The sequence below is a fragment of the Leptosomus discolor genome, chromosome 4, assembly GCF_034619465.1.
Source record: "Leptosomus discolor isolate bLepDis1 chromosome 4, bLepDis1.hap2, whole genome shotgun sequence".
NCBI lineage: Eukaryota > Metazoa > Chordata > Aves > Leptosomiformes > Leptosomidae > Leptosomus > Leptosomus discolor.
Window position 1 is genome coordinate 28,399,443 of NC_141394.1, and position 27,598 is coordinate 28,427,040.

Sequence of the window (27,598 nt, forward strand, 5' to 3'; positions counted from 1 at the left end):
GGATCAAGCTCCACGTTAGTATGGTACGTACAAGCCTAAGTCACTGAGGGAGCCGTGGACTCAGGAAAGCAAAAGCTCAGGTACTTGTTTCAAAACCAGTTGCTGGAGGAATCGGACTTTGCGCTGAAAACCTTCTTGCACATGTTGGAGTTTTCTTGATGGAGAGGGTATTCATTACCTGCCAACAGTTCTGCTTTTCCTCTCCTTGCAGTGTACCGTCTGCCAGATGGTAGACTTTCATATTTAGTCATGTAACGCCTGTAAAGACACAACGTGGTGGTCTGGCATTAGCAAATTTATGCAAAATCTGTACCCTGTAGGTGAGGCTACACTAGAGATAAATACTTTACATACATACGAGATTACACTTCCACAATGTGTGGGTAAAATCAGAAGATGTTTTAGTATCTGCAGAATAACAGATAACTGTTTTATTAGGATTTCCTGAAGTTCCTTGAGTTCTTTAATTCCTCTCGGGCTTACCATCTTTTGGATCAGAAAAGCCTGAATGGAAATCTGGCACAGGCTCTGCAAATGTTTTTGACCATAGGTCTTGGGAAATGGGGATTAGGATGGAGTAGTAAACCCAGCTTCTCACATGGCAATGCAATTACTACTCTTTGGCTACTGGAATATATCTTTTTACCTTATTGCACAGTTGTTTAGCTTTCAGGAAAGTTGGTGCCTTAATAAAATATGATTGAACAGGACAGTTGCAAGAGCTTAACACACCAGGTATTTTTGTTGACACTAGTAAATAGCAGACAATGAAGAAAATTTCCCACTTCAGCTAGTTTATGGCTATGCATTTCCTCTCTCAACAGTGTAACAGAGAACTACTGCTGGCAAAGTGTCAGGTCACCATCAGAACTGATCATACAGTTTCCTACCACTTCAGTTACTTGCAAAACCAAATTAGAAAATTGGTCTAAAGTGCACGTTCAGAGTGAGCTGTGGTCTTCAAAAAGGTCCTTTCTGAGTCTCAGGGGTGAGGGACAGGGAAGAATGGGTTATCAGAGAGATTGGTGTGTGTGACGGCCTATGCTCCACCTGATTGTGTTAGGCTGAAATTCGGCCTCTGTTGTTAATCTCTCGTGGCTGTGAACACCAACGAAAGTTCCAGATTCAGCAGCTGGCTGGAAGGATGCCTCAGAAATTGTGTGCTCTTAGTTCTTACCTGAATGGAGACTCAACTCTGTCCATCTGCATACAGACTAAAAATGGGTACTGTGAAAACTGCACCGTGGAGATGAAGTCTAATGTTGTTTCTACTTCCAAAGTGGTTTCCATACCAGTTTTTACAAAGAAGGAATCCACCTCAGCATTACCAGCTACAAACATGGCTACCCTGCAAATAAATTCCAGCATTACAATTAATTCAAAATGCATTAAGAAAGAGGAAATTAAATTGCAAACAGTCCTACTATCCATACATAAAAACTGCCCTCAAAGGAGCCTGTTCTTCAAGTAAACTTGTATAAATTCAGATAAGACCAGTGGGAACCGGTATTACTCAGGTAGAAAGGAAAATAGAAGTACAAATGATCTCTCATGCACATAACTGTTATTTAATTTTAACTCATCTTCAAGATCTTTTGTATTTAAATTCTTCTCATCTGGACTACCGGGGCTCAGGAGCCTGAGCTCTCTACAGCTATAGCATATGCTGGGAGCATCTCACCGGTTCTTGACGTTGGTTTTGGATTCCCTGTACCACAGGCTGAACTCCATCCCTCCCGAGATGTCGATCGCCAGGCTGCCCAGGAACTCCACGCTGGCCTTTGGCCCGGACTGCAGCTGAATCTCCTAGAGCCGGAAAGCACAGATAATGCCCCCGTCACTGGCTGCAGACCTCAGTGGTTTCCTTACTCCCTTTTGTGTGGCAATCACGCCACTTGTCATCTTGCAGGAACAAAAAGGAATAGAGGGCTTTTCTGAAAGGGTGGACAAAATGCCCTTGATGTACCTCGCTCCCTAGAAAATGGGAGGAAGTGAAGGTGAGGTGCCTTGCATCCTTCCCCTCTCCTCTATGCACCAGCTGGTATAATTTCTGCAAGGAGTATCACTGCAAGGAATATCATGGCCTCTGTCTCCAAGAGCCTCTCTCATGGAGGCTCTGCTGGCAGTCTGGCTAAGTCAGATTAAACTTCTTGCTGGAGCCCCAACAAAGGTGCAGTGCAGTGTGACTTCTTCAGCATGCCCGAAGGCAGCCCCATCCTGGCAGTAGGATGAGAAGTGCTGCAAGCAGTTGTGCAGTGGGTAGTGGCTCCTAACCCACCATATGGCAGGAATTATGTTCTCAGTGGCTGGGTGGCCAAACCCATCAGCTAATGCACCTGACTTGCCACTGTGAATTTGCATTTAATGCATTTTCCATTAAACTTCGAGTGTGCTCATGGCTTCTTCGAACCTCTACGGCTGGACTGGAAGCACATCATGTGGAGTCTGTTTCGGAAGTCATAATACAGCTCGGGGTCACGGCGGCTCATTACTTTTAAGTTTTGACACACAGCCAAGATTTTAAGGTTCACTCAGCTTGGCAATCTAACTCACTTTATATAGTTGTCCTGCTTCCCTAAGAACTAGTGGATCAATTCACTGTTTTAAAAGAATCATTAATTTGGGAAAAGTTTATTTGGATCATGTCCCTCGCATACAGGACACTTCCTCCTCTCTCCCAGCTGGTTTTCTCCCTTCTCCTGGGTTTCTGTGCCTGTGGTATTCTCAGCACTGGTAATGCTGCAGGCATTTGCAGGATGTGTGAATACCAAATTTCCTCCCCGTTTTTGATGTCCAGGCACCTTAAAAGTCTCTCTCCTCTTCTTGGCTATTCGGTAGTCCAGTGGTTCCAGCTAATGCTATCCCAAGATTTCAGAAAGAAGCAAGCAGAGACAGTCTGGCTTCCTAATCCTTATAGCAAGGGGCATCATTTGAGGAGGTTTTTATTCAGAGCATTAAAGTTTTCCTGCTGTAACTGAGGACTTGGATAATTATGGTGGCTGTTTGTGGTTACTTCACCTTTTAGGGTAAATAAACAGTCTCTGTAACAATCTCTTTGGCAGAACCAACTTGGCAGTGAGTTGTTGTTGAAGTGGGCTTGAGATTTACTGTAAGAACACAGTGGAGTGGCTACTACTTATAAAGCCAGCACGCCCCCATCAAGCGTGGTCATATCGTGCTCCGATTTCTTATTTTCACCCAAGTAAAAATCACGGGTTAGAATTGTGGTCTTTCTGAAGTCAAAGGGAGCTTTTCTACTGACTGCGATGGGGCAAGGAATACTTTCCTCATCGGTCTGTTTAGGTGTAGAGATAAAGCTTGTTTTACTTTATTTTACTTTGCTTTTAATTGGGACGGAATTGATGGGAGGCTGTTAATGAGCGAGAAGGTAACAGTACACATTCTGGCAAAGACATGTACACACAACCAGAGGAGCAGGTATTTTTAGATGCATTGTCAAATTACACCTAATAATATTAGAGCAGGTTTGGTTTGCAATGGCTGCACAGTTTAAGGCTTTAAAGGCTGCTTAGAATTAAGTCACTGAAACCAGCAGAGAGGCTGAGGAGCGCTTGTCTTGTGTTTTACTAGCTCATCTATTTCCTTATTTAGAGCTCAGCCCTGTCCTTCACCTCATGTGCAAATCCAATCCAGGCTAGTAGGAGGTGCAAATCACAGGGACCCAGCCTCCTCAGGAGCAGCATTTTCCTTTCCCTTCCTATTTTAAGCTTTGCGTGTCATTTGCAGTGGAAAATGTGATCTGAAAGATCAGAGTTGGTAGTTTGTTACCGTTTAAAATGCTGAAACATGCTATGTTTCAACTAAAACCCAGTTTCTTTATGTACTGCACTGTCAGTGCTACTGTAATACAATGCAGACGGCTGAAATAGACACTTCTTTGGGAACTGGCTATCTTCCACTGGGGTCTGGCTTTCAAATGGTTTCTCTGACCTATTAATACAGTATTTAATTTCTCTGTGCTTCTGGCAGGTGTGTTGCCTAGGAGAAATATTTACACTACTGAACTTTAATGCAGGTGACTTAGGAGCCTCAAAAACGGTTTTATGAGAGCTGTTTATTTTATAGAGGGAATTGTAACTTCTGGATGGTTATTCTTAGCCCCCAAACAACAATGTGAGAACTGCCAATGGCTGTATTTCAAGACACAATAACTTGAAATAATAATATTTCAAGACAAAATAACTTCTTCCTCCCAGGGAGGGATTTATTTGGTAGATTTTACAGCACTTTGAGTAAAAGTCAGTTTTGATCTTTCTATGCAAAATGATCCTTATAAGCAGCAATAGGGGAGCAGAACTTTTCTAATATTTAAAAATCACTTTTCTCAAAATCAGGCTGCACCAATGCAAAAATTGCAACCCAAATATTACGTAAGTTCTTTCCTGACAATTCAATTGTCACATTTTTACGTCCCAGTCTTGGCTTCCAAGCCATGCCTTTGATGCTTGATCTCAGCTGCACTGTCTGTGTCTTACATATGGGTTTTGCCTGTTCTGAAATCACACTGTGGCCAGCTGTGACACACTGAGTTTTGGTATCATAGAATGGGCACTGTTTCCCATGCCTGGTTTTCTTCTCTGAAAGAAGATAAATCCACGTTTGGCTTGGTTGTCTACAGTACGAATTTGTAAAGGGGCTTATGTTCTGGGCAAGGCCTGTCTGTGCTGGCCAGGGAAAGCGGAGGTAGTATTCAGCTATCAAGAAGCTAGATTAATTATGGCTCTCTTGCACTGTTTTTCCTCAGTTCCAGTGTTACACCATTGACACTTCCATTCTGACCGTGTTTTCTGGTATAGTTGTAATCACAGTTCAATCACAGCTTGACAGGTGAAAGCATTTCTAATGAAGCCTAACCGGGTTATGTGGAAGTGCCCAAACTGTGTTGGTGTTGCTGTTGATCTGGAACGTAGCTGTAAAACCATACTTAGAAAGATGTGCTGTGTTTAAAATTCAGCTCAGTCTGAAGCTGTGTTCAACAGTGCTTTAAACAACTTTTGCCTTTGTGGGGTGTAGAGGTAAGAACGTGTGCTTTTCTGGTTGTGAACACACACTTTTGGTTGTATTCACTGCTTGAGTCCCAAAGAGCTTAGGCAGCAACTGTAGTAGGGGTAACCCAAGAGAGAAAGCACGGTGGGACCGCATCTCATCACACTGCTGCCTAGGCTTCCAGAGAGTCAGTGACTGACCAAACATGTTACACACTGATATTGTTAAAATTGGTGTGCAGTCCCAGCCCCAGTGTGCCCCAGACTTTTGTGAGGTTCTCCAAAGACAAGGAGTGGAGATTGTGCCAGCTGGCAGAGCTCTCGTGGTGCCCGGCAAGCTGATTCATCCAGGGTATTTTTGGGGCTTGGTGCATGCACAGCAGTTGGAAATACTTAGTTCTGTAAGCACCACGCTCATACACTCAGGACTGGACATGATTATCTTTCTCACCTCTGCTGTCACTTTCTTAAATAGGTCATGGTAAAGTTTTTGCCCATAATCTGCGTGTGAACTGTAAAGCATTGTTGGAATGAGCTTTAGTTAGCCAATTTGTGCACTACATGGGAAGCCCTCTAGACTTATAATACTGTTATAAAAGGGCTGAGCTGGGTTCAGGATGGGGACAGCTGTCATGTCCAGGCAGTGTCTCTGTGTAATTTTGATCAGAGTGGATTTTCTCATCATCTGCTTTTGGCATTTTCTTTTGCCAAGAATTAAAGGGAGAAAGTAAAAAGTGAAGTTTAAGCCTGCAGATGTTTCATGAGCTGAGTGCTGCTGTTAAATCCACAGGTTCTAAGGAGATCCCTGCTTGGGAAGAACCAAAATATTAAACCAAATGCTGGCCGTGCACTTTCAGAGAGATGCCTAGATTTTTCATCCTCCAATAATACATTATGTTGCCAATTATATTTGTGTATGAGTCTATATTTAAGCATAAAATTAACAGACCATTTGGGTGGCAGTTGTATGAAAACTGTGTAATCCTCATTTTAATTCCTCATTTTGCCTAGCAATAAGCATTTGAAATTTGGACCCCTTAGCATTGTTCTTTGAATGTTAGTTATCTGGGAAAGTCTGAGTACCAGTGATTCATTCATTCAGCACCTGACAGTTACTGCTTAATTGGACACAAGGTCCCTGGACAACTGGCGAAGAGGAAAACTTAGGTGGTCAGATGGGACAATACTGTATTACATGAAACTGGGAGGGGAGACCATAGCTGATAGCAATTTTGAGTTTTCTACAGGAAACACAGTTGGATTTGCTTTTATTCAGTGATACTTTGTTTTCTAGAATGATAATGTGTTCTCACCTTTGTTCTAGACTGCTTTTCCTGTAATTTCATTCTGGTTTTTAATACCTGTGACTTTTCTATTGCTCCCACAGTAAGAGAAGCCTATGTAACATTGATCAGATTTATCAGCATTGAAAAAAAAAGAAAATAAGATGTCCTAAAATAATGGTGTGAGGGAGGGAGCGTCTGTGCTTAAGTGACAGAAAAAGAAGCAAACAGTGTGCTACTAGTACCTGTGAGTAGTCTGTCAGGAGGATAAGTCCTTTCACCACGTTAATGGGATCTCCAGTTGCTGAGAACATCTTAGACATTAAATCACCGTACCCTTGGAAAAATGTAACTGGCCTGAGTTGGACATCGAACAGAATGGCTGACATGCCAGCAAAGGAGTCCAGGTTTTCCTCGCCTTCATCAGGAGTTGCAGCTATTATGGACTCCAGACCTTGAGCTTCAATCACCACCTAAGAAGCAACAGTAATACAGAATCAATAAAAAACCTGCCTGACCCAGGCCATTAACAACCCTACACATTTTCTTAATGACTAAGAGCCTAACTCTAATTTATGTAGTTGTAGATGAAAAAGTATGAGGTTAAGACTGAAAGGATCTAGGTAGAGCAGCTAGAAAAATGGAAGATAAAATAATTTCCTGGCACGTTTTTTTCCCTTTAGATGCAGGCAGAATTTACCCACAGGCAGATCACAATTCCAAGCCCACTTTTCTTTCAAACAAATTTTCCTTTATTCATATGACTATTTTCCACAGACAGTTGGAAGAAAACCCAGTTTGGGAAAACCCAAAGATGTTCCACTGCACAACTTTTGTCCTGTAGAAATTTAGGAGGGTTATAATATTGAAGGTACTTGCCAATATTAAGAAAAGTCCAAATCAGAGGCATCTCATTTAAATCTCTTTGTTTTGTAAATTTGATCTACTCCTTGTATTTCCATTCTACGTTATACCCGAAACACAGGACTTGATTTTACAGACTCACAGAGCTTTTACTGATTACATCAGACAAACTGTCTAGAGACAGGACTTGACAGAACAAAACACCTTTGCTTAGGGCAAGCATGTGCCTCATTGGCTGTTGTGAGTTGCTTTTTCCCCTGTTATTGGCTTGTTCTCTGCCCAGTGCAGCAAACCTTATGGTCTTAAGCATTAGCTGAATTGATTTAGAAGCTGCAAGAAGAGGACTACATACTGTCTTAGCTTTTATGTACAGTGTGGCAGTTACCTGGATGGCATGAAGTTCAGCATTTCTATCAAAAATACGGATGTTCATGTTACTTCTCCTTAAAATGCCAGAGCCTGAATAGAGGATGTCAAAGCTATATGTGGATGATACATCAGGACCACCTTAATTAAAAAAGAAAGAAGGTACCTGTGACTAAACTAGTGGATTAATCAAATGTTTGGGAATACAAAAAGTATTAAAAGGCAGTTTCATGTTTACATACGGGTAATATAGCCAGAGTAGGCAGAGGAAGAGCCCATCTTGGAGAAGCGATCATAGTTATGAGCATGCATGTCCTTCAGAACTTGCCGAACTGTTTTGCTGTGGTATTTTGAAACAAACAAACAAAACCATGCAAAAACATTATGCTACCACACGTATTACTGTTCTGTAGAAATATCAAATTTGAGAGAGGGTGAATTTCCCAGTAGGAAAGAGGGTCTTCAGAACCCTTGCATTTTCCCACTAAAAATCTGCCCTAACCCAGGGCATCTTTTCCAATTTAAGCTACTCTCTGCAGTCACAGGTAGAAAGGCAAGCAAAGGTCTTGCCTGAAAATTAGTGATGTTGAGAAAAAGAGATATTTTAATTATTTTCATTCTAGTGCTGTGATGTTTAAAATTTTTCTGGTTCACAGGTTCTTAAGCTATAAAAGCAAGGGCCCCACTGAGAGAATTAAGATCAATAGATGACATTTCTTACAGTAGTGCAAGTTAGAGGCCTAATTCTTATTTGTACCTCTGAAAATGTGAATAGCTATTAAATGAATGTCACTGAAATGCAGAGATTTATTCTGAAATATCAATACTTAAAAGTGACACAAAAATCGACTGTCCCTTTATATTCTGCTTAAATTTTACAGTATTAGTTTATGAGAACCTGTGTGTTCTTCGGGTTTATGCAAAGAAGTAAGTATAAGCTGTATTTATTTATACTGAACTTAATGTACCTTGAAGGCATTTCAAAGTGAAGTATGTCTTGGATCATGGAGAGCATGTACTTGCTCATTTCTGGAGGCAGTTCACCAATGGAGAGCAGGATGTTTTTCACTTCCATGTAGGATGGGTTACTGTTTAAGATGATAGCAGCTGCAGTGGTTCGCACTGTCTTTTCATGGACTTTACGATTCTGGTGGTATATCCTGTTCATTGTTTCCTTCACCTGGTCAGGAAACAGATTATTCAGTCAGTGCTCACACAGATGACTGGGCAAAGTACAGATTGGCATCTCTTTTATATCAGCTTAAGCTAGGTCCACAGCTAAGGCTGATACATAAGGATATATTTTCAGCACCCTGTTTTTCATGGTCCTTTTGGAATGTCCCTGACATGTATAGCTCAGTGACCACATGGGCAAGCAAGGCATCTGTTATGTTCTTTCAGCCACAGTCCAAACACAGCCTTCTACACTGATTTTCACAGTGGGGCTGTAAATAAGTAGGAGCACTAAGATCAAAATACTGTGGAAGTGGTAAGATCAAGAGACAGATTTCCTTGAGTCTTAACGGAATACGTGCTTTTAAAAAATCAAGAATCTTGCCATTTTAATTTTCTAGATAGTGTCTGTGGTGGCCTTGTGTCCCTGAGAAGGTTGTGACACAACTTTGTTGCAGATAAGTCCATGGAGAGCCATGTATCCTCACTGACAGAACGGCCTCTGGCATGCTCATTGCAGAGCAGCACCCTGGCAACCTCAGTCACAGCTGACAGCAGTAGGTATGAAATGGGATGCAGGGTGATGCAGCAGAGGCAGGACCTCATGTTCTGCTATATTGTATGTCTTCTCTTACTCCTGGAGGCTGCAAGGTAAGATGCAGCTATTTTGCCCTTCTCTTACTTCATGCCTTCTCCCTGGCTATGTGAAAGCACAAGAAAGAACGGGGGTTACACAGGTGCCCAAGGTTCCTGTGCATCACAAGGAAGGCAGCGCTCTTGCGAAGGGAGCCCAGTTTTCCTTGCAGACTGCTTCCCACCTTCAAGGGCTGTGCGTGACTCTGGAACCAAAGGCTGACTAGCACTGGCAGACCGGGAGCTGGGATTTGGCAAGCAGGAATATATAGTTCTCTGTCTGGAACTGAGATGTGTGTAATAATTTCCTGGAGGTAAAAAAACCATATGTGGGGCACCTTTAAAAAGAGTGGGACTGACAAATGAACCCTGTTAATTTATACTTTATGTTTAATACAGTTTCTTGCACTCCTCTTCTTGGGCAGTATATTTTCTTACCTCTTTGGTGAGAAAAGAAGGATTGTATCTCTGTAAGGCAGTGGCAGCCAAATTGCTGATGGCCCCTTCTTCTGACTCCACGTACTTCAGAAGCAGTGGAATTGCTTCGGGAAGGAGGGCATTCTTCAGTGCTAGCAGGTACATCCTCACATTATCATCTTTCTTAGCCTTCTCCAGTCTATTTAGAATCAACCTTTTGGCTTCCACAACAGCCTAAAGAAAATCAACAGCATGTTTAAAACAGTAATCACAAACCTACCTTTTTCCCTCATGGAAGTAGGAGGGGCAGGGCTGGGTTCTGTCATGGTTTTGTTTCAAAACATCATTAGCAGAAGTGTCATTTGTAAACTGTATGTTGATGGCTTCCTTCAAGCACAACCAAAGTGGCTATAGCCACAGTGACACCTGGTCCACAGATTTACCATTTCCTAGATGCTGCAGCCCTGATTCAGGGACTTCACAGGTCTTACGTGTGGGGCCAACATGCCCCCACAAAAAAAAGACAAGGGAAGTTCTTTAGTGCTTCATAACATAATGTTATAGGAGTACTTGGCAATTAACAGGGGAAGGAAAAATGGCTGATCAGGTGCCCTGTGTCTTTTCAGCAGCATGCTGCAACCCTAAACAGCACAGATCCAGCAGGCAGCAGTGCCTAGTCTCATCATTTTCATCCTCTATCACTAGCATCTACTCAGTCCGTGGTCAAGGTGGATTTCTCCTGGGTTGTTCTATGCATGTTTGGGGCAGAGTTGAGTACTTGAACAAACGAATTTTCTTCACAGAGCTGAAATAACCTAAGGTGATTGCAAATATTAAATAAATCCTGAGTTTGCCAGTGTTTCTCTGAGGACATGCAAACCTTTGGACAAGGGCGCACAAGTACTGCTTCTGCTGACATACTAGGCAGTGAGAAGAAGTTCTGTCAAACAAGAGCAAACTGGAAGAAATCCACAGAAATGGAGAGAGACCAGGTTAAAGCCTAAAGCTCACAAAGTATTAAAAAACCCCAACCTCTCTCTATCAAACATAGGCGTTTATGAGCTTATTTTAAAACAGGGGAATATGCTTCCCATGTCTCTCATGCTCTAACATCAGCAGCAACAGATCATTCACGTGTGTTGCAGACCAGAATTTGGCCAGCAGTGAAAAGTAGCTACTCACTGGAAGCTTGCAGCCTTCTCTGTCACATAGCTTTCTGATGAGCGCTCCCATGACGATCACAAGAGTTTCTCTGATTTCTTCATTTGCGATATCACCCTTGAACTTAGCCTGTTATGCAAAAGCAATGCTGTTAGTCTCTCTGTCTAAATATGATGAACCACAGTCAGTAGTGGGCTGAATACCCTCCCTCCTTTCCTGTGAACATTAGTGCAATGCAACAGCAGTGATGACCACGGGCTCAGGTGAAGCAAAGCACTGCTCTATCATTACATGTAATAACTGACTTCCATTTTCCTGTGAGTTACATTCAGAGTGTCATATAGTAGATTCATTTTGAAGCTATGTTTTTTAAAAAAAAAGTATTAAATGGTTACAAGACTTTGATAAGGAAACAATCAAACAATCCTCAAATTGTTCTGCTAACACTCAGAATTATGCTTATTTTCCAAGTAGTGGCTATTGATAACATTTTAGAAAGTAAATAGACCCACAAATTTTTGCTATTTCCAGGCTGTATGCTACTGGCACACTTAAAGGAAACCCTGGAAGGTATAAAGAAAGGAAAATTTGAAACAGCAGCCGTTGTTTCTTCTTTCCTTCCCCTTTGACACAGAGGAGGCTCAAGAGTATTAACTCTGTTGTATTTGTTTTGTGCTTTGCCTTACAGTTAAAGATTTCAGGAGCATTTCACTGGGGTGAGAAGCAAATCCACAGGCATACAGGAATCGCTCCTGCAGGGTAGAAGTGCTTGCATCCTTAAAGTCAAGAAACTCCACTATGGCCTCCAGTGATGCTGGGGTCTGAGCGGAGGTTATGGCATCCACTATCTGCGGACTACAAAGAAGTGGAAATGAACATATCATTGTAATGACCTCGAAAATACCAGAAAGACTCTGCTGCGTATAGAAAGAAAGAAGCTAATAGGCTGAAACATCTCTTCACTGCAGGTTAGAGACAGAATTTTTTACTCTTGTTGGAAAAAACCCCGGTGTTCTTGAATTCTTCCAACTCAAAATGGTAGATGAACTCCAGAAATTACTCATATGCATGGATAGTAGTATTTATATTTAGCAAATGTGGGACAAAAAAGTATTGAAAAAACAGAACTATTAAGAGTGTCTTAAAGTTTACAGGACAACATTGTAAATGGAAAAAGGTGTTTTATTTCTACATACACAATGGCAACTAGGCTTCTATACTACCTGAGTTACTCCCAGGTTTATCTCTGTTGTTAACAACTGCTATAATTTGTTTGAAAGATTCTGACTATATGGTGGGATTCAGAAACGCTTTCCAACTCCCAAGTCTAGGTGTACACACTATTCATACCCAAACTCTAATATTAGAACAATATCCAGGCGTGAACATCCCCTTTGCTGTATTTCCATTTGAAACAAACAAATGGACAAGTCAAGAACAAGTTAGAGTGTTTCAGAACAAGCAGTTGGGATGAGAATCTCTGGGTAAGATACAAAGCACATTTGCCTTGCATTGCAGATACAATCTTGGTGGCTGAACAGTGTGCTGCAAACAGATCATACTACAAGAACAAATAGCTTTTTTTTAAAAAAAAATCCTTTTTCTGTAGACAGTACTGAATACTGGTTTTGCATTGCTAGGACATCACCAGTAGAACTGAATCTGTTTGCATGTAATTTGCCCATCTGCGGTTTTAAGTAACTTAAACTTTTTGAGAGCTTGTTCATGATGACTTACAGAAGTTCTTTATTTTCACTTCTAATAATCTGCAGTATCTCTTCTTTTGTAGCTTTTCTGATGTTCTGAATGAAGGACAAAAAGCTTCTTGCTGCTTCAGCTTTGGAAAGCTTTTCAGGATACATATGTTCTCTGATGCTCTGCCAGTGTTCAGAAAGCTGCAAAATAATCCACGTTATGTCAAATGTCTCAGATTGTGGTTTCAGTTCTTAAAATCAGGCTTACTAAATGTGTGGGCCTGCTCACATTAGCTGAAATCAAATAGACTGATGATCCTTTAGCTAAATATTATTTAATTTATGATAACCCAGCACAAATATATTTGAAACCATTAAATAGCTGTTTCTCTTCCAATACTTTAGTATTTTCCTGATAAAGTACATTGCCTTAAATGCAATCTATTTTGGAAGAAAACACGATTATTTTTACTGTAACTGGAATAAGGCCAATTCTCTTCTCTTGCAAATGCACTATGCTTTCTGGTGACCACAGAGTTTGCCTTCTGTTTCAAATTTCTTCTAAGTCAATTTTTTTAAAGTGGGAGATGCACAATCCCCAATTCACAAATTGATCATATTTTCTTAGAAGACAGTAATTTTGTAAGCAGTTAGTGTGGAACGGGAGTAAATGTCCCATAAGTAATTCCCATTTCTTATTCATAAACCTGCATGAGATGGGGAGGGATTTGTGTTTATTGTACAAAATGATATGTAAGATGGTATTAGAAGAGTTATCAGCTTCTTCATATGCTGTTGCTGTATTTATTCCATACAGCATTTTTGACCTGAATGAGCCAACACGGTACCAAAGCACCTATACCTGCCCTTCCAGATACAATCCGATAAGAAACTGGTGCAGGTATTTTGACCTTTCCTCTCTCGCTTGCCTTTGCCTCTGTTATCTCAAATTATCAAGAACATTCCTTGGTGAAAACTCAGCTGCTCTTTGCAGCAGTGTTTACTCCAGTTTTCCCAAATGGGAATAGCACCCATTTGACCCTTACTAAAATACTTCCCCTCTTCATCATGGGTTTTGTGTTAGGCAATAACACTTGAACATGCTGGCAAAGAGAAGTATCATTCAGCAGTACAGAGTGCAACTTCCATCAACTGTAACAAACAATAATTAGGCAACAATGATTGAGACATAGGATATTTCCTGAGGATTAATGCGCAGCCGGGAGGAGCTCATGTTCTGAGGCACAGATGGGTCTGTTAACCTCAACTGGTGATTGGTGCTTAGCACCAAGGTCAGTGTGGCTATTATAAGCTGAAATTGGATAAACATATGGGGCACTTTCTATTCCCCCTGTTGAAGTTGCACCATAGCCCAGCAAAAAATCTCTAACCTTGTTAATCCTGTATTTTCTCCTGTGTTGTATGGGCTGCTTTTGGTCAGCTCAGGCCATATCTTAGAGCTGAGCAAGGTGGGAGATGCAAGCTGAAGCCATCTCAAGCAAAAGAGAGTGTAGAACAAGTCTTCGTCTTTGGGGGGGCTGCTCTAACTATTCAGCTGCTACAAGCAGCAGCTGCCATCTCCTGCAGTGACCATGACTTTAACAAACAGCATTCACAATTGACTTTTGCGAGGGGCCTCGTTCTCCTGATGTAGCAGTTTGGTTTGAATACCCCAAGTATTCAGGCACAGATGCACACGCTTCCACATGGCAACTCAGCCAAGCTTGGACACAGAGAGATCAGACCATTACCATGGTAGCGTTGTGGGTACTCTAGGAAATTCATGCCAAACAAAGAGGTCCTAAACTGAGCAGGAGCTGGTTTTGAACGTCAGTGCCTGACAGCTGCTTTACCAACCTACAGAGGCTGGCTGCACAAAACAGAACAAACCCACCTCAATTTCAGAAGGGGCAAGCATCTGTTCCTGTAGGAACCATGAGCATAAAAAAAAAAAGTAAGAACCATAGCCTCTTCTGAAAAGAGCATGCAAACGTTGGCCATAACCTCACAAGAATCTCATGCTGCCATCTGTGAAGCGGGGATAGTAATGGTTATTTTACCACAGAATCACAGAATGTTAGGGGTTGGAAGAGACCTTGAAAGGTCATCTAGTCAACCCCCCTGCCAGAGCAGGACCACACAGGATCACGTCCAGGCGAGTTTTGAATGTCCCCAGAGAAGGAGACTCCACAGCCTCCCTGGGCAGCCTGTTCCAGTGCTCTGTCACCCTCACAGGGAAAAAGTTTTTCCTTATGTTAATGTGGAGCCTCCTATGCGCCAGCTTGCACCAAATTCATAAACATAGAGATAAGACCTGTTATGATTTAAAAAGGGTTTTGAAAATGTAAAACTGTAGGCCATACCATGTCAGCATGGCATTAATGTATACTATGATATATAAGTACCAAATGTTATGTTGCTGCTTTGGATACAGTGTTCTGTTTATAGACCTCATCTTTTCATAGCAGTTACTGTAAAATTCAGTGAGAAAGCAGGACTTCATTCTCATCGTGCCATTAGGTTTATAATGACATAGCTCAGTCCCCGTGCAGTGCTCTGGAATTATACCCTATGTTTGTTATCTTGATCTGGAAATCATCTCTATAACTATTATGACAAACTCGGTTCCAAGTGACAAATTGGTCAGCACAAATCCTGATGGGCAGAGTCAGGGAAAAAGCACCTGTCCCTGCTCTGATCCCTTGATGTTCCCTGCTCAGAACTGCTCCAGCACACATGCAACATAATTTCTATTTCATTTCCTCCAACATATTTTTTTATCTTCTCTGTGGCCCAACAAGCATTGGACAAGATAAATTATTACAGTGCAATGCTACTTTCAAATAACTAGCACAAGTTCCAATACAGCAAGGCATTTGTGCTCATAAGGATATCTCTGGAGGATTAAAATTATGTGTGCTGAATAGAAGCCTTATCTTGCTTATTAAAAAATGTCAGAGAATAATAATCTTTAAATTAATGTTCCCATTCACTGCTAAATTCATTCCACAACAGTAACAGTATTAAAACTGTTTGCTAACAATCACTATATCAATTTATATTAGTTTATGATAAATAGCATCAGTAAAACAAAAGGTGACACATTTACAGTACCAAGCTCTTAGTAGCCTTTAGATGTCTTAAATACAAAAACCCAAGGTAATTCTTTTTTTTCCAGGGGAAAAATGAGAACAGTGTTTGTCCTGCCAAGAATACTAAAGCCCCATTTTATATTTACAAAATAGCTATGAAGTCTTTTAAATAAAAGACTTCCTTCAGGACCAGGCAGTAAGAAGAGGATAGATATATTACCAACAAATGTTTAGCCTGCCTAAGGAATGGCTAACTACCTTTAATTTCTAGGAGCAGTTTAGCTCCTCCATGTCAGAATTGTTCATAAACACTGTCTGACCATCTTAAAAGTCATTTCCCACTCCATTACCCAGAGGAAATAAGCTCTTGCCAGCTCAAGTTTAGCAAAGATGAAATAAAACAAAAGGGTGTTGTATTTTCTAGTGGTCTTGAGAACTACCTCACTCAGTCTTTGAAAAAGATCACAAAGGTTGGTACTTTTAGAGGTACATCTTAAAACACCGTTGTGTGGTGGAGCACCATTGCGTCACAACTGTGCTCCCCACTCTGGGGTGTATTTTAAATTGCTACGTTAGACCTCTCCTAGTGGGCTGCTTGGACAGAAACTTCCTTCACACTTGTTCTGCTCAGCTTACCAACCTGACTTCCAATGAGCCCGTGTTTACTTACTGAAGGACACTTTTTGCATTCGGATTTGACTGGCTCTGCTACCAGTGACACAGCAGTGTAACTGGAGTCCAAGGTCTTGATAACACTGGTGACTTGCTTCCCAGCGATCAGTCCAGGGCCAGCTTGTACTGACTTCAGTTCCAGTCTCTGCCTGTGTATCCATACAGTGAAGACACTGTTAGACCTCAACTGTTAGAGCAGAAATGCAGAAATCTCGGCAAGAGGAAAAAAAAAAAACCCCTCCACAGACCAAAACATAAGACACGGATTTATTGAAATCTCATTTTTAAAATGTTCAGAACATGGCAAGTCTATGGCTTTTTTTAAGGTATCAGACACTTCTGTTATCTGATACCAGTAGAATTACTGCTAAAGGTATGTGGCATAAAATATCTAAATAACAGACTTTCTAAAGTATCTGTTTATAGCACCTGGTAAACAGCCTTCAGTGAAACATTCTGAACATTCTGAAATGTTTCTTATCTGTTCATAAGAAGATCTGGAAAGTGAGATTTTGAATGCACATTTTTAAAATGTCATAATACTAAGGAGATGCCTGAATCATTTCTCTTGCATAAGTATCTCCAATCTCCCAGCATTTTGGAGTCTGCAGCCTAACAGATCTAGGTTTCACTGTTGTTTCCTTTCTATACTTGTTTTCTACACTTCTGAACTTTCACATACCAGAAATGGAGATCCGTTGGAAGTATTTCTTAAGAAATGAGAGGACACAGAAACAGAATATCTTCAGAAGTAACGTGTTGCTTAAAATGTTTTAGCCAATTCCAGCTGGTTTAATTTAACTTCTTATGAATGCCATTATTTATTATTTGCAGCATGGTAGAGCCCTTAATCAAAGTTGGACTAGGTACCATACGGATACAAAAGAGACCTAAATCTGTACCTGGAGAGTTTACAGCCTTAGATCTTGATGCTATAAGACATACATATATAACCTGACTGGAACCACTAGTCCTGCTACCATCAATGACAGTCCAATTGCCCAACTTACTTTGAAACTATTTTGGCACCTGTTTTTCGTCGGAAATTCAGAAGCAAAACATAATTTTCTTCTGCCTTAATGGATTTAATGAAACTGTCTTCCAGCACATAAATTGTGGCAGATGAGGCTTTTGTACTGACATCCAAAATCTGAAAATAATTTAAAAATGAACCAGAAAAAAGGGCTGATCAATAAACAACAGAATAGGAAAATTGCTCACAGTTCCAAATCAGGGCAAAACCCACGATGAAATAGAGCCAAATAAGGAAGGTGTGTGTGGGTTGACAACATCTCAAGCTAAGCCTATCAACCAGCTTCTCAAGAATTCCTTCTGCAATAAGGAGCTACTTACTTCTGCACCACATGCTTCAAATTCAATACGTACCAGGGGAAAAAAAAAAAAGGGGGGGGGGGGGGGGAGAGGAGGAAGCTATGGAGCAGGCTGCAACTGAGAAAATGCCCAGTACTACATTTAGTTAAACTTGAAATTAGATGAGAAGCTTTTCCAGGGAAATGTCTTGTAAACAACATTTTCATGTTCACACCCAGGAAGCAAAGTCAGACACCTTGTTTGATCTGTTTGTAAACAAGATGAAGTCTTTGTGGGGAGTATGAAAATCAAGAGTTCAGTCACAGAGTTAAGGTGGTTTATTAACAGAGTGTGTGCTACCTTTGTACTTCTCTGAGCTGAGAAAGGTCAGTTTCTGATGCAGAGAATCCCAGTGCCTTCAACATGTGTCCAGCTTGCACTCGGTAGTAACTGCTTAGAAAGGCATTAACTAGTAGTGGAGGACCATTAGGGCCATAGTAGGGCTTCAGTTACCTTTACGGCACATCTCCTGCATTAGACCTGTGCATTAGGGAAGCCTTTGACCTTCTAGGCAAGCCTGACCGGTCAGCGTCTTGCCTGGCATTTATTGTGTACACTAAATGCTGTGACTTAGCAGCTGGGAAAAAGGTTACTGTTGTCACTATGACTGTGACTGTATCCAGTATTTTCCTCCAAAGAAAAAAGAAGCCTTACATCAATTAAAACAGTCAGGACAAAAGTGCTGTAAATCTGCATATAAACTATGTTATGGATGAGATCCAAAAATTATCCAAATTGGTGTGCTGTACTCAGTGTCAGCTAAGCCAAGGTGGTTTACACAGGAGGAGAATCCTTTCCCTGTTCTCCCCACGGGTGCTACATATGAAATTTGTACTAGTAATCCTACAAAATGTACATGTAGAATTTGCTTTCTTAAATGTAAGAAAGGACTTTTGAGAAAATGAGTAATAGCTGCTAAGAATGCATTTTAGATAGGCAGAAGAGATTTTATTTTGATAAAGAAATCATACCCGGTTGTAGCTGGTAAATCCTTGTTTTTCTATTTCACAGGAGTCCAGGGCTTTTATTTTAGTCACTTGATCTTGCCGCACATGGTAAGTTGTATTGCATTTCCCAGATACGTCCACCTTGGAAAAAAGAGTTAGATTAGGACAATTTCTTGAACTTATGTTTGGGACCCCAGGACACCTTCCAAAGATGAACCATTTTCTGCTGTTGGAATTCTGTATCTGAGATGCTGCACTATTTGGGTTTATTTACCAGTTTCGAAGGTATCAGTGTTTCTAACTACCTGCTTCGGATCGGCAGGGGCATTTTTCATTAGATGGCTGTGAAGGAAAGCAACAATGTTTGTTTAAACAGCAATTTCAGGAAACACCTGGCAGCCGGCACTATACTCTCAAATCGAGTTAAATTCCAGCTTTGCTCATGTGGACAGGCGTAGAAATTTAACAACGTAACGTAGGTTAAATGGATGGAGCTAACCATGGCTAACTTTGTGTGGATACTCTGATTTAAATGGCCTAATCCATTGAATTGCATTTAGGAATCAACTGACTTTATACATCAGTATAATCTCTTTTATAGTGACCCGGTTTAAGTTGGTTTATTACCAAATTCTGCTAAATTGATAAAAACATTTTAAATCAAATGAATTTCAACAATCTTTTACGTTAATTGCAGCAACTCAACTTGTGTCACCAAATATTCAGAACGCTGTCTTTACATCCCCAACCTCAAAGGCAACCAAAAGGCTGATTTCTGTCACAGTTCATTCCTTCTGAAGTCAGCCGGAGACACAGGTCTGCCTTTCAGAGCAGACCGCGCTCTGCCTGTTTCTCTGATGATGATTATCTTGCCAGATATAGCACCATACCTCATAGGCAGCACCAGAGTGCAGTTGTAGCTGGAAAAGGCTAGCCAGACCTCTCTTAATATTTTGAGTAAAACCAGGTTCATTTTGATACGAGTAGAAGTTTTTAACCTGCAGGAATAAAAAACAAATATTCAACAAATCTGGTTAACTGATAAAGGGATAGTGAGGATCCTCTTTAGAAAAACTCCCTTTACTTTTTTTTTTCTGATTGGGAAGCTGAATTTGGACCTGTTGCCCTTACTTAAGCAAACTCCAGGGGCCGCACAGCCTGCTGATAACAGTACAAACATATTTCGGCCTTCAGCTATACCTAAGCACAGTTTCAGTGCAGTGAGCATCTTTCCTCCTGTTAATTAGAGAGAATTTGGAAGGGAAATGGGAAACTTTACATAATTTCACAAGTGACTCATTTTTCTGTATAATCCTCAGATAATCCCTCCCCCCAGGGCATAAAATATGTTGCACTTTAATCACAGGTTACAAAAACCCAGAATGAATCATAGGTAAATCACAGTTAGAGTGACTTAAATGACGTGTCAAACACATCACAACCTTTGCACTTCATGGGTCAACTGTTGTGCTTGAGCCTCTCCTCTGGTAACAAGACTTTGCACCTCCACTCTGCATTCAAGGTGCTTTAAAAGTGGACTTTTTTTCAGGAACTGTAAGTACAATCAGCATGTTATCTCAGGGCAACCCTGGAAAGTGAAATCACTGTGCCAGGGATGAAAGAATCACACAACAGAGAAAGCATAAAAGTGTATAGACCCTATTAGCTGCGAAAAAGCCCAAGTTTTTAATACTACATCTCAATCTTAGCATGTGAACTGCATAATGTATTAGGAGCAGATGTATTTTGACTGTGTTCTTCTGATACCTCTGTTCTCATTTAGAGATGTGTACAGTTGGGAGCCAGTCCTGTCCTGTTTCTTTTTATGTTGTGTAAAACTGATGACAACACTGAGTCTGAAAGTTACTGAGCAGGCCTGATAGCAGCTGCAATTCAGTGGGCTGAGCTGGCGGCCAGGGTGTGTGCTCAGTGCCTATTTACAGCAGGAGGTAAAGATCTTGCTGGGATAGGGTGTCACAGCCCTCACTCCGCTCTGCAGAAGAGAAAAGGGAGTGTGACCTTCAACCTTCCTCCTTTCTCACTGCCCCTCTACCCACATCCCACCTGCCGAGCATTGCTCAGGCTGTAGAGGGGAGAGCAGGGTTGCTGGCCTAATGCAACAAGCAACGAGAGGGTGAAGGAGCATGAAGGGGAGGCAGGAGCAGCCATGGTTCAAGTCTTGCTGTTCCTGGCCAGAGCAGTAGGCTGAGCACAAGGGGACAAGTGAGCAGCTCTGCAGGGAAAAAGAGAGGGAGATGGATTTATCTGAATCCTCTTCTGAGCAAAACTGTGACTCTGAGAGCTACAGTTGGACATGGGAGCTACAGTTGGACATGGGTGCTTCTGTGGTGGGACAGGGCTTTCTTTGGTGGTCTCTCAAGGCAGGCTATAAAACCCAGGCACACACTGAGACACACCTGCTCACTGTCCCTTCTCTTCTGATTTTTGGAGACAGTTTCCCAGTAGAGGAACACCATGACAGATCAAGCTCCTTAACTTGGGACCATTGAAACTGCAGGTGACAGTGAAGTAAATAAGCAAGCCAGAGAGGTGGGAAAAGTAGTCACGCTGAAATATTTGATAAGGTTTTAAAGTGATTAACACTGTTCCTCACAGACTCGGTATAACCTTCCTCGTGACAAACTGTATCTCCTTTTCTGCCTTCAGACCTTGAATAAAATCCTGGCCTCACTGAAGTCAAGAGCACAAATCTTACACAGCAATTGTTCATACATATACATGTGTACCCATATATTTGTGGCCAATCCGTTTACTTCTGTACTGTATGGTGTTCTCAGTGCACAAGAGGCTCGGGCTGGAAGGTCCCCTTGTACAGGTAAATTACAGTCTGTTCTAAACTACTGTACTTTGTAGAGAAAGATAGGACATGATGGCCTATTAAGAACACTGAGAGGATATAAAATTCTCCAAGCCTGTAAGAAAAGATTTGTCTCAGGTTTCCTTATGGATTGAATTTTAAAAGAAAGGGTCTTACTTTTCCACGGACTAGCTCAATAACTATGGGCCTCTGTAAAGCTTCCAGATATTCTTTCCCGATGATCTTCTCTGTGCTTTTTCCTTTGAAGATATTTTTAGCAGCTGGACGTTCATTCACATTTTCAACTTGAACATCTCTTATCTAGCAAAGTAAAAGCAGAAAAAATTTGTGTAGAGAGCAGTCTAGCATTGGCCTGGGGTAGGCTGGATAGACTAAATCACCTAATACATATTTTTTATTTCTTCATTTCTGGTTCTGATCATTAATATTCCATGATTCCTATGTCTATGTTTTCAGAAGAAACCAGTACTCACCACTGGCAAAGTAAGTGGTAGAAAAACTCACCATAAAGCTAAGTATCAAACCCAGTTTGTATTTACCAAATGTCATGATTTGCAGCTAGAACTGAGGACTTGAGACAACTTATTGCCCCTCAGGTAGGTGCTTGCACACCAGTTGTTTGAAGCTACAAAAGCTGCATGAAGCAATTTCAATATATATGAGATATTCTGAAGGTCTGCCTTACGATGTTAGATATATTCTTGTTTTATAGGAACCAGCTTATCAAAGAAGCTGGTTTTAGTTGACAAGACAAGAGAAGAATAAAAGATTTAGCTCATCTTCTGAAAATCAGTTCTTCAAGATTAGATAAATGCAGTTAGATAAATGCAGAAAAGATTGGGCATGTTTTAAGTTGTGTGATGGCATTAATTACCGTAATTTTGATCAACTGGTCATCGTCATTGTCAGGATTTCTCCATAAGAGGTTGACATCCACACCAGAAGAAATCCGGTATCCTGCACTTTTCTGCAGTGATGCTTTCACCCGATCAACATACACTTCAGTTGAGTAAGCAAATTTATATAGCTTGTCATTATTTAAGCTTGGTCCAGTAGTGTGCCCTGTTTGTAAAGCAAAACCAAACTGTTTTAGAATTGACTAACTCTCATAATCTGTCATTTTCTCTAAAAAACACCTTTAGAAATATTAAAAATTTAATTGCCAACAAAAGATTTATGGGACTGATCCTGCTACGCTTGATTACAGAGGCTGTCTCACTGGAGCAGATGGGTTTTTTTTGTGATTAAGTTGACACTAATCTCATGTATTTAAGATAAGTATGTCCACAAAATCCTTTGTTCTAGCTCTACACTCAAATAAATAAGAGAGAGTCAAATTTATTTTGGCTATGTTAGCATTATAAATGAATCTAAAATCAGTTGCAACTCAAAATACTGTAATTAATCATGCAATTTCTGTGCTTAGCAATTTGAAATGCACTGACGTAATTTGTTGGGGCCAACAGAAATTGTTCTCTGCATTTTTTGCATGTTTATTTGGACTTTTTCCATTGAGAGCATTGCCCAGGGGTGACATGAATGTAATGAAGACATTGGGAAAAAATGTTTTAGATTAAATAATTAAGACCTTGTTCTTTAAACTAAATAATTGTCCCCCTAGCTGTGCCTCTGCTGTTAATTATGTATTTTAAGGGATATAAAAGCCAAATTCTAGCATAAATGCAACTTGCATACCCAATTTATAGTGCAGTTTCCATCTGCATTAAAAACAACTCAGATGATAGACTGTTTCCTAGGGATTCCGTTGCACTCGTTAGTGTAAATGAAATCTGTAGTATACAAACGACTTGTATTTTTCCTTTATAAAACTACGTATTACCACACCCTTTCCTGTCTTCTCTTTCTTTTCTCCCATGCACAGCCACAAGGGGAATGAGTGGCACCAGTGTCACAACTCTCTACCCAGCCTCAGGCACAGGAATCAGACTGTGCTCCTAAATTCTGTGGCTAAGGAAAATCAATTTCTTCTTGAATACCCTTTAATGTTGTGTCATGAAGGGTATACATAACATCCCTTTTCACTGCTTTCAAGGGCTTCCCTCCTCTGGTGCGGATGGCTACAAAGGTCTCTTCCACACAAGAAAAATGTCAGTTATGAAGTCAGTTAGTAGAGGGAAGGGAAAGGAGGAGAAGCTGGCTGCACACAAAGTGCTCTTACATCCGAAAAGCAAATACACATACAGTGACCTTAGGTGCTATCTGTAAGCAGCACGGCACTAGCCTCTCGGACCCAAATGCCTCACCACTGGATCCATTGGGAATTCATGGATTTCAGGAGGTACAGAGCAGAAGCAACAACTTCACAACAGTTAATCTAAGAAAAGCAAAGTGCTGTCCTCTGGGAGATGCATCTCCATCTTACGACAAGTGCAGAGGGAAAAGAAAAAAAAAAGAAGAAAAATCTATCAAAACATCTCAGACAAATTCTTAAGCATGCTGTAATGTAATCAGTGTGTTCGAAGTCCCTTGCAGAGAATCAACAGGCTATCTTGATTTATGTCTTGTCTTTCAGTGTTTTATTTGACTCTGCTAAATAAATTTCAAATCACTGCATTGGTAAAAAAGGAAAACCAAAGCCTTTTCGTATTTCACTCCCAGATTTTAAATTCCAGTTAAGTAGGGGCACAGTGCAGTTCCATCGTGGCTGGACTGATATATTCTGCAGTGCTCAAAGAGTCCAAAACCCCCCTTTTTTGGGGTTTTGCTCGCTTCCTTCCCCTGTTTGCTCAGATGTCACAGCAGTAGGTTAAGGTCAGCTTCAAAAAATGCTTCCCTGACCCCACCAAGTCTGGACTGCAAGCTGCGTAAATTGGAAAAACTACACAGAACTAAAATGACTTATGCATTACGCCAGCTGGATGTGGTGCAGCAGGTTTGGTAAACCTGGGAGAGCAGCCTGTTTGCACCTGGGAGCTCAAAGCTGTAACGAATTGATTTTTTTGCAGCGAGGCTGCAGCATTAATGTTAGCACGATGAGGCTCTTCTGCTTTTGCATGTCTTGTGTATCTGCTTCAAAACAAAGTCACCAAGAGGTGTACAACCCTTCCTTTGGGCTTACTATGGATTTCCTAGCCACTTCCCCAATTCCTCTCACTCCTTTGAAGCTACATTGTCTTTGAGAGTAGAGGGTGCTCAGTGCCTGCCCAGGGATGGCTGCACCTTGCAGGGACACCTCTGCTTTCTTGCAGTACCTCGGAGCTGGTTGCTTCCTCATTCAAAATGTCCTTCATTTGCAGCAGAAACAGCGGTGCTAATGATTTAGTATCAGCTGAGATTTTACAAATGCCACCCATTAGGTGCTTTCTAAACACAGAGGGTGACACAGTCCCATCTAAAGATAAAAGATAGGGGAAAAGCACATCCAAGAAAAATGATCTGGGTGCTGAGAGATGTGTGTTATTAGTTAAGGTGGGTGCTTGTGGTTTTGCTCCCTCTCTTTTTTCAGTTAAAAGCACCTCTCACCTAATCTCTTCCTTTTCTCAACCTATAGATCTTTATTTCCTTTTGCAGGAGTTCCTTCCCTCTTCCTCCCTTTTAGCATTTGCTTCTCCCCATATACAAAAGAGCTGTTCCCTCCTGAAGGAAACAGATGAGCAAATGACACAGCAGCTTCTTGCAGGTGTCATGGAAGAGATGAATAATTGCCAAGTATTTCTGGGAGCTAGAAGAATATTAGGTTCTGAAAGCTTTCACCATTCATGCATGTAAAACACTGCAGGAGCCAGGGCAGAAGATGTCTTTAGTTTCCAGACTGGTGTCACTGACGGGAAACGGTGGGCCAGCAGTAGATCATGATAAGAGAAGCAGCAGGGATGAGGCAGTATTGAAGGCACTCCCAAGAAGTTAGCACTTACCTCGGTGGAAATGTGGAAGCCAAGAGAGATAATCAGATAGCGTGGTCAATTTGAGAAGCAAGAGGGATATTGGTGACTGAGGGACAGAGACACAGTGTCACTGCCCAGAACCAGTATTCAAAACAGCATAACTAAATTTTCATGCTATCTTTCATGAAGAAAACATCGGTACTATTTAAAAATGAATATTCCTACACCTTTCTGATAGAAACTTTTCTTAAAAAAAACGCCCTGCCTTTAGAAGCTCTTTCCTTTGTATTCAGCACAGCACTGGGATCCTTGCTGCCTATAGCCATTGCCGTTTGAGCTGATGGCAAATGTCCCACTGACTGAGAAGGAAGGAGAGAGGGACATAAAGACTGCAATCAGCCATGCTCTCTTGGGGTCAGAAGTGCCTGCTTTCAAGGTGGAGTGCATAACGCATAGTTTGAGTAGTAATGTTAAGTGTCTGTCATTAAGGGTAACATGCCAAGTCTATAATTAAATCATGATACTGTATAATACAGAAGGTTACACTGCATGAGTAGAGACAGCTGTCAAGTCCTGTGCCTTTTATTAATACATATGGCATGAGCAGAATGTGCGTCTCTAACTACTTGCTGGCTCTACCTTCATAAATTATATTTGCAACTGTTTCTGATACCAGATACCTCTAAAAAGCAAAACCCATCCACTTCTTTGAAAACATTTTTTAAGTGGAACTGCAGAAGGGAAGTTTCATGTGTGCTGATCTAGCTGACTTAAAAGAATATTCTATCAATATTTCCAAAAGGCAGCATGGCCTGGTGGAAAGCTAAAACACTCGTCCTAATTCCAGCTCTGTCACTGAGGCACTAAGTGGCCTTTGGGCCAGTAATTTAGCTCTCAATCTCTCCGCACAAGATATGAGACCTGACAGAGCTGAAGGGAGGACTAATTAATGAGAAAATGCTTGCTCAGTACCCTGGGGATGTAACATGACAAGCAAATATTACCTCACATCAAGAAGGAGCTTTGCCTAATTGGTGTTAAGGAGAAGCTGGGAAGAGCAGACACCAGAAATGTGGCGTATTGGTGCCTAGCCATAAACTTGGCAGTCTGGTGAAATACACTCATGGAGAACTGCCCGTAAACTTCTCTGCTTTTAATAACCTCTGTTAAGGGAGTATAGAGGTAGAGGGGAAGGTTGCTGTTCTGTGCTTACACAGATAGTGTCCTGAATCACCTGCAAGGTCCAGGAGGAGGCACCCATGAGAGCACCTCTACAGCCTTTTTAACAGTTTAACCTAGGATGGTGTGCCCCCCCTGCTCCTCATCATGATGAGGACATCCTCGTTAAACTAAAAACTAGGTCTCAGCTCATATTTAAGATTGCTGCTTCTCTAAATTTGATGTCAAGTTGTACATGAAGGGCCACTACTGAAGACACCTTTCTTTGCTTCATACACTGGCACTGCTGAAGCAGGCAGTCTCGAGATTTCATACCCTTGACATTTATCAGGACACCTGAGCAAAGCCCTGCTCCCAGGGATTGTGCAGACATCCAGGTTTTCATGACTTATTGCAGAGCAAGCTCCCTGTGAAATTAATAGGATACTTGTTACTGACTTCAGTGGTAGCTGAGTCAACTGCTCAGAAGCTGAAACCTGGAGAGCCCTGAGCACTTCCTGGCTGTGCTCCATCAGAGCACTTCTGTGTGTTTAACTTTTGGGCGTGTGAGTAGTCCCTTTCAAGTCAGTGCCCCCACAGCATGTCCTGACTAAGCAAGGTCAAGATCCCTGGTCTCCTGGCTCACACTGCTGGCCCTGTGCACCTGAAAACATTGTCCTCTCCATCCCCCCTGCTGACATGAATGCCACAAGCACTTAAACCTTTGTAATTACTAAATGTATTTAGTATTACTCAAGGACAGATGAGCAAATAATTTTTGATGCAAAACAGATCTGCGTACACACACTGGTTATGCCTTCGCTGAACAAAAAGCTGAACCAAGCCCGTTACAGACCTACCTTTAACAGAGGCTGAGTAGGTGGAAATGATGCAAAGGAACAGCACGGTAAGAAGAATCATGCTGGACTCCCCCGAGCACCTGACTGCAGCATGAAGTATGAGAGGCTCGAAGAAGTGAACTGCTGAGAGTGGAGGGGCGCTTGCAGAGAGAGCCACTGGGTCGGCCACACTGTTTATCTAGATGTAGTAAAGGTCAGATTCCAAATTCCACACTCA

At 41.4% G+C, this 27,598-nt stretch overlaps 1 protein-coding gene across 1 annotated transcript; it reads right to left on the reverse strand.

Annotated features, from left to right (window-relative positions):
- Window positions 1–89: 89 nt before the first annotated feature.
- MTTP (microsomal triglyceride transfer protein) lies at window positions 90–27,442 on the reverse strand. The gene is made up of 18 exons (XM_009951802.2): window positions 27,382–27,442; window positions 22,393–22,580; window positions 21,675–21,818; window positions 19,570–19,677; window positions 18,704–18,820; window positions 17,372–17,511; window positions 16,360–16,510; window positions 12,641–12,798; window positions 11,590–11,758; window positions 10,925–11,032; window positions 9,764–9,976; window positions 8,488–8,699; window positions 7,762–7,859; window positions 7,539–7,660; window positions 6,535–6,762; window positions 1,682–1,806; window positions 1,178–1,348; window positions 90–258 (listed from the first exon to the last, which is right to left on the reverse strand). Exons 1-18 carry the CDS (start codon window positions 27,440–27,442, stop codon window positions 90–92), a joined length of 2,682 nt encoding a protein of 893 aa, XP_009950104.1.
- Between the last annotated feature and the right edge of the window lie 156 nt (window positions 27,443–27,598).

Coding starts and splice junctions, on each gene's coding strand:
- MTTP (XM_009951802.2), bottom strand. CDS start 27,442: ATGATTCTTCTTACCGTGCTGTTCCTTTGCATCATTTCCACCTACTCA. Junction 9,977..10,924: donor GAGAAGGCTGCAAGCTTCCA/GTGAGTAGCTAC, acceptor GATTTTCTTTAG/GCTGTTGTGGAAGCCAAAAG. Junction 7,860..8,487: donor CACTTTGAAATGCCTTCAAG/GTACATTAAGTT, acceptor AAAATACCACAG/CAAAACAGTTCGGCAAGTTC.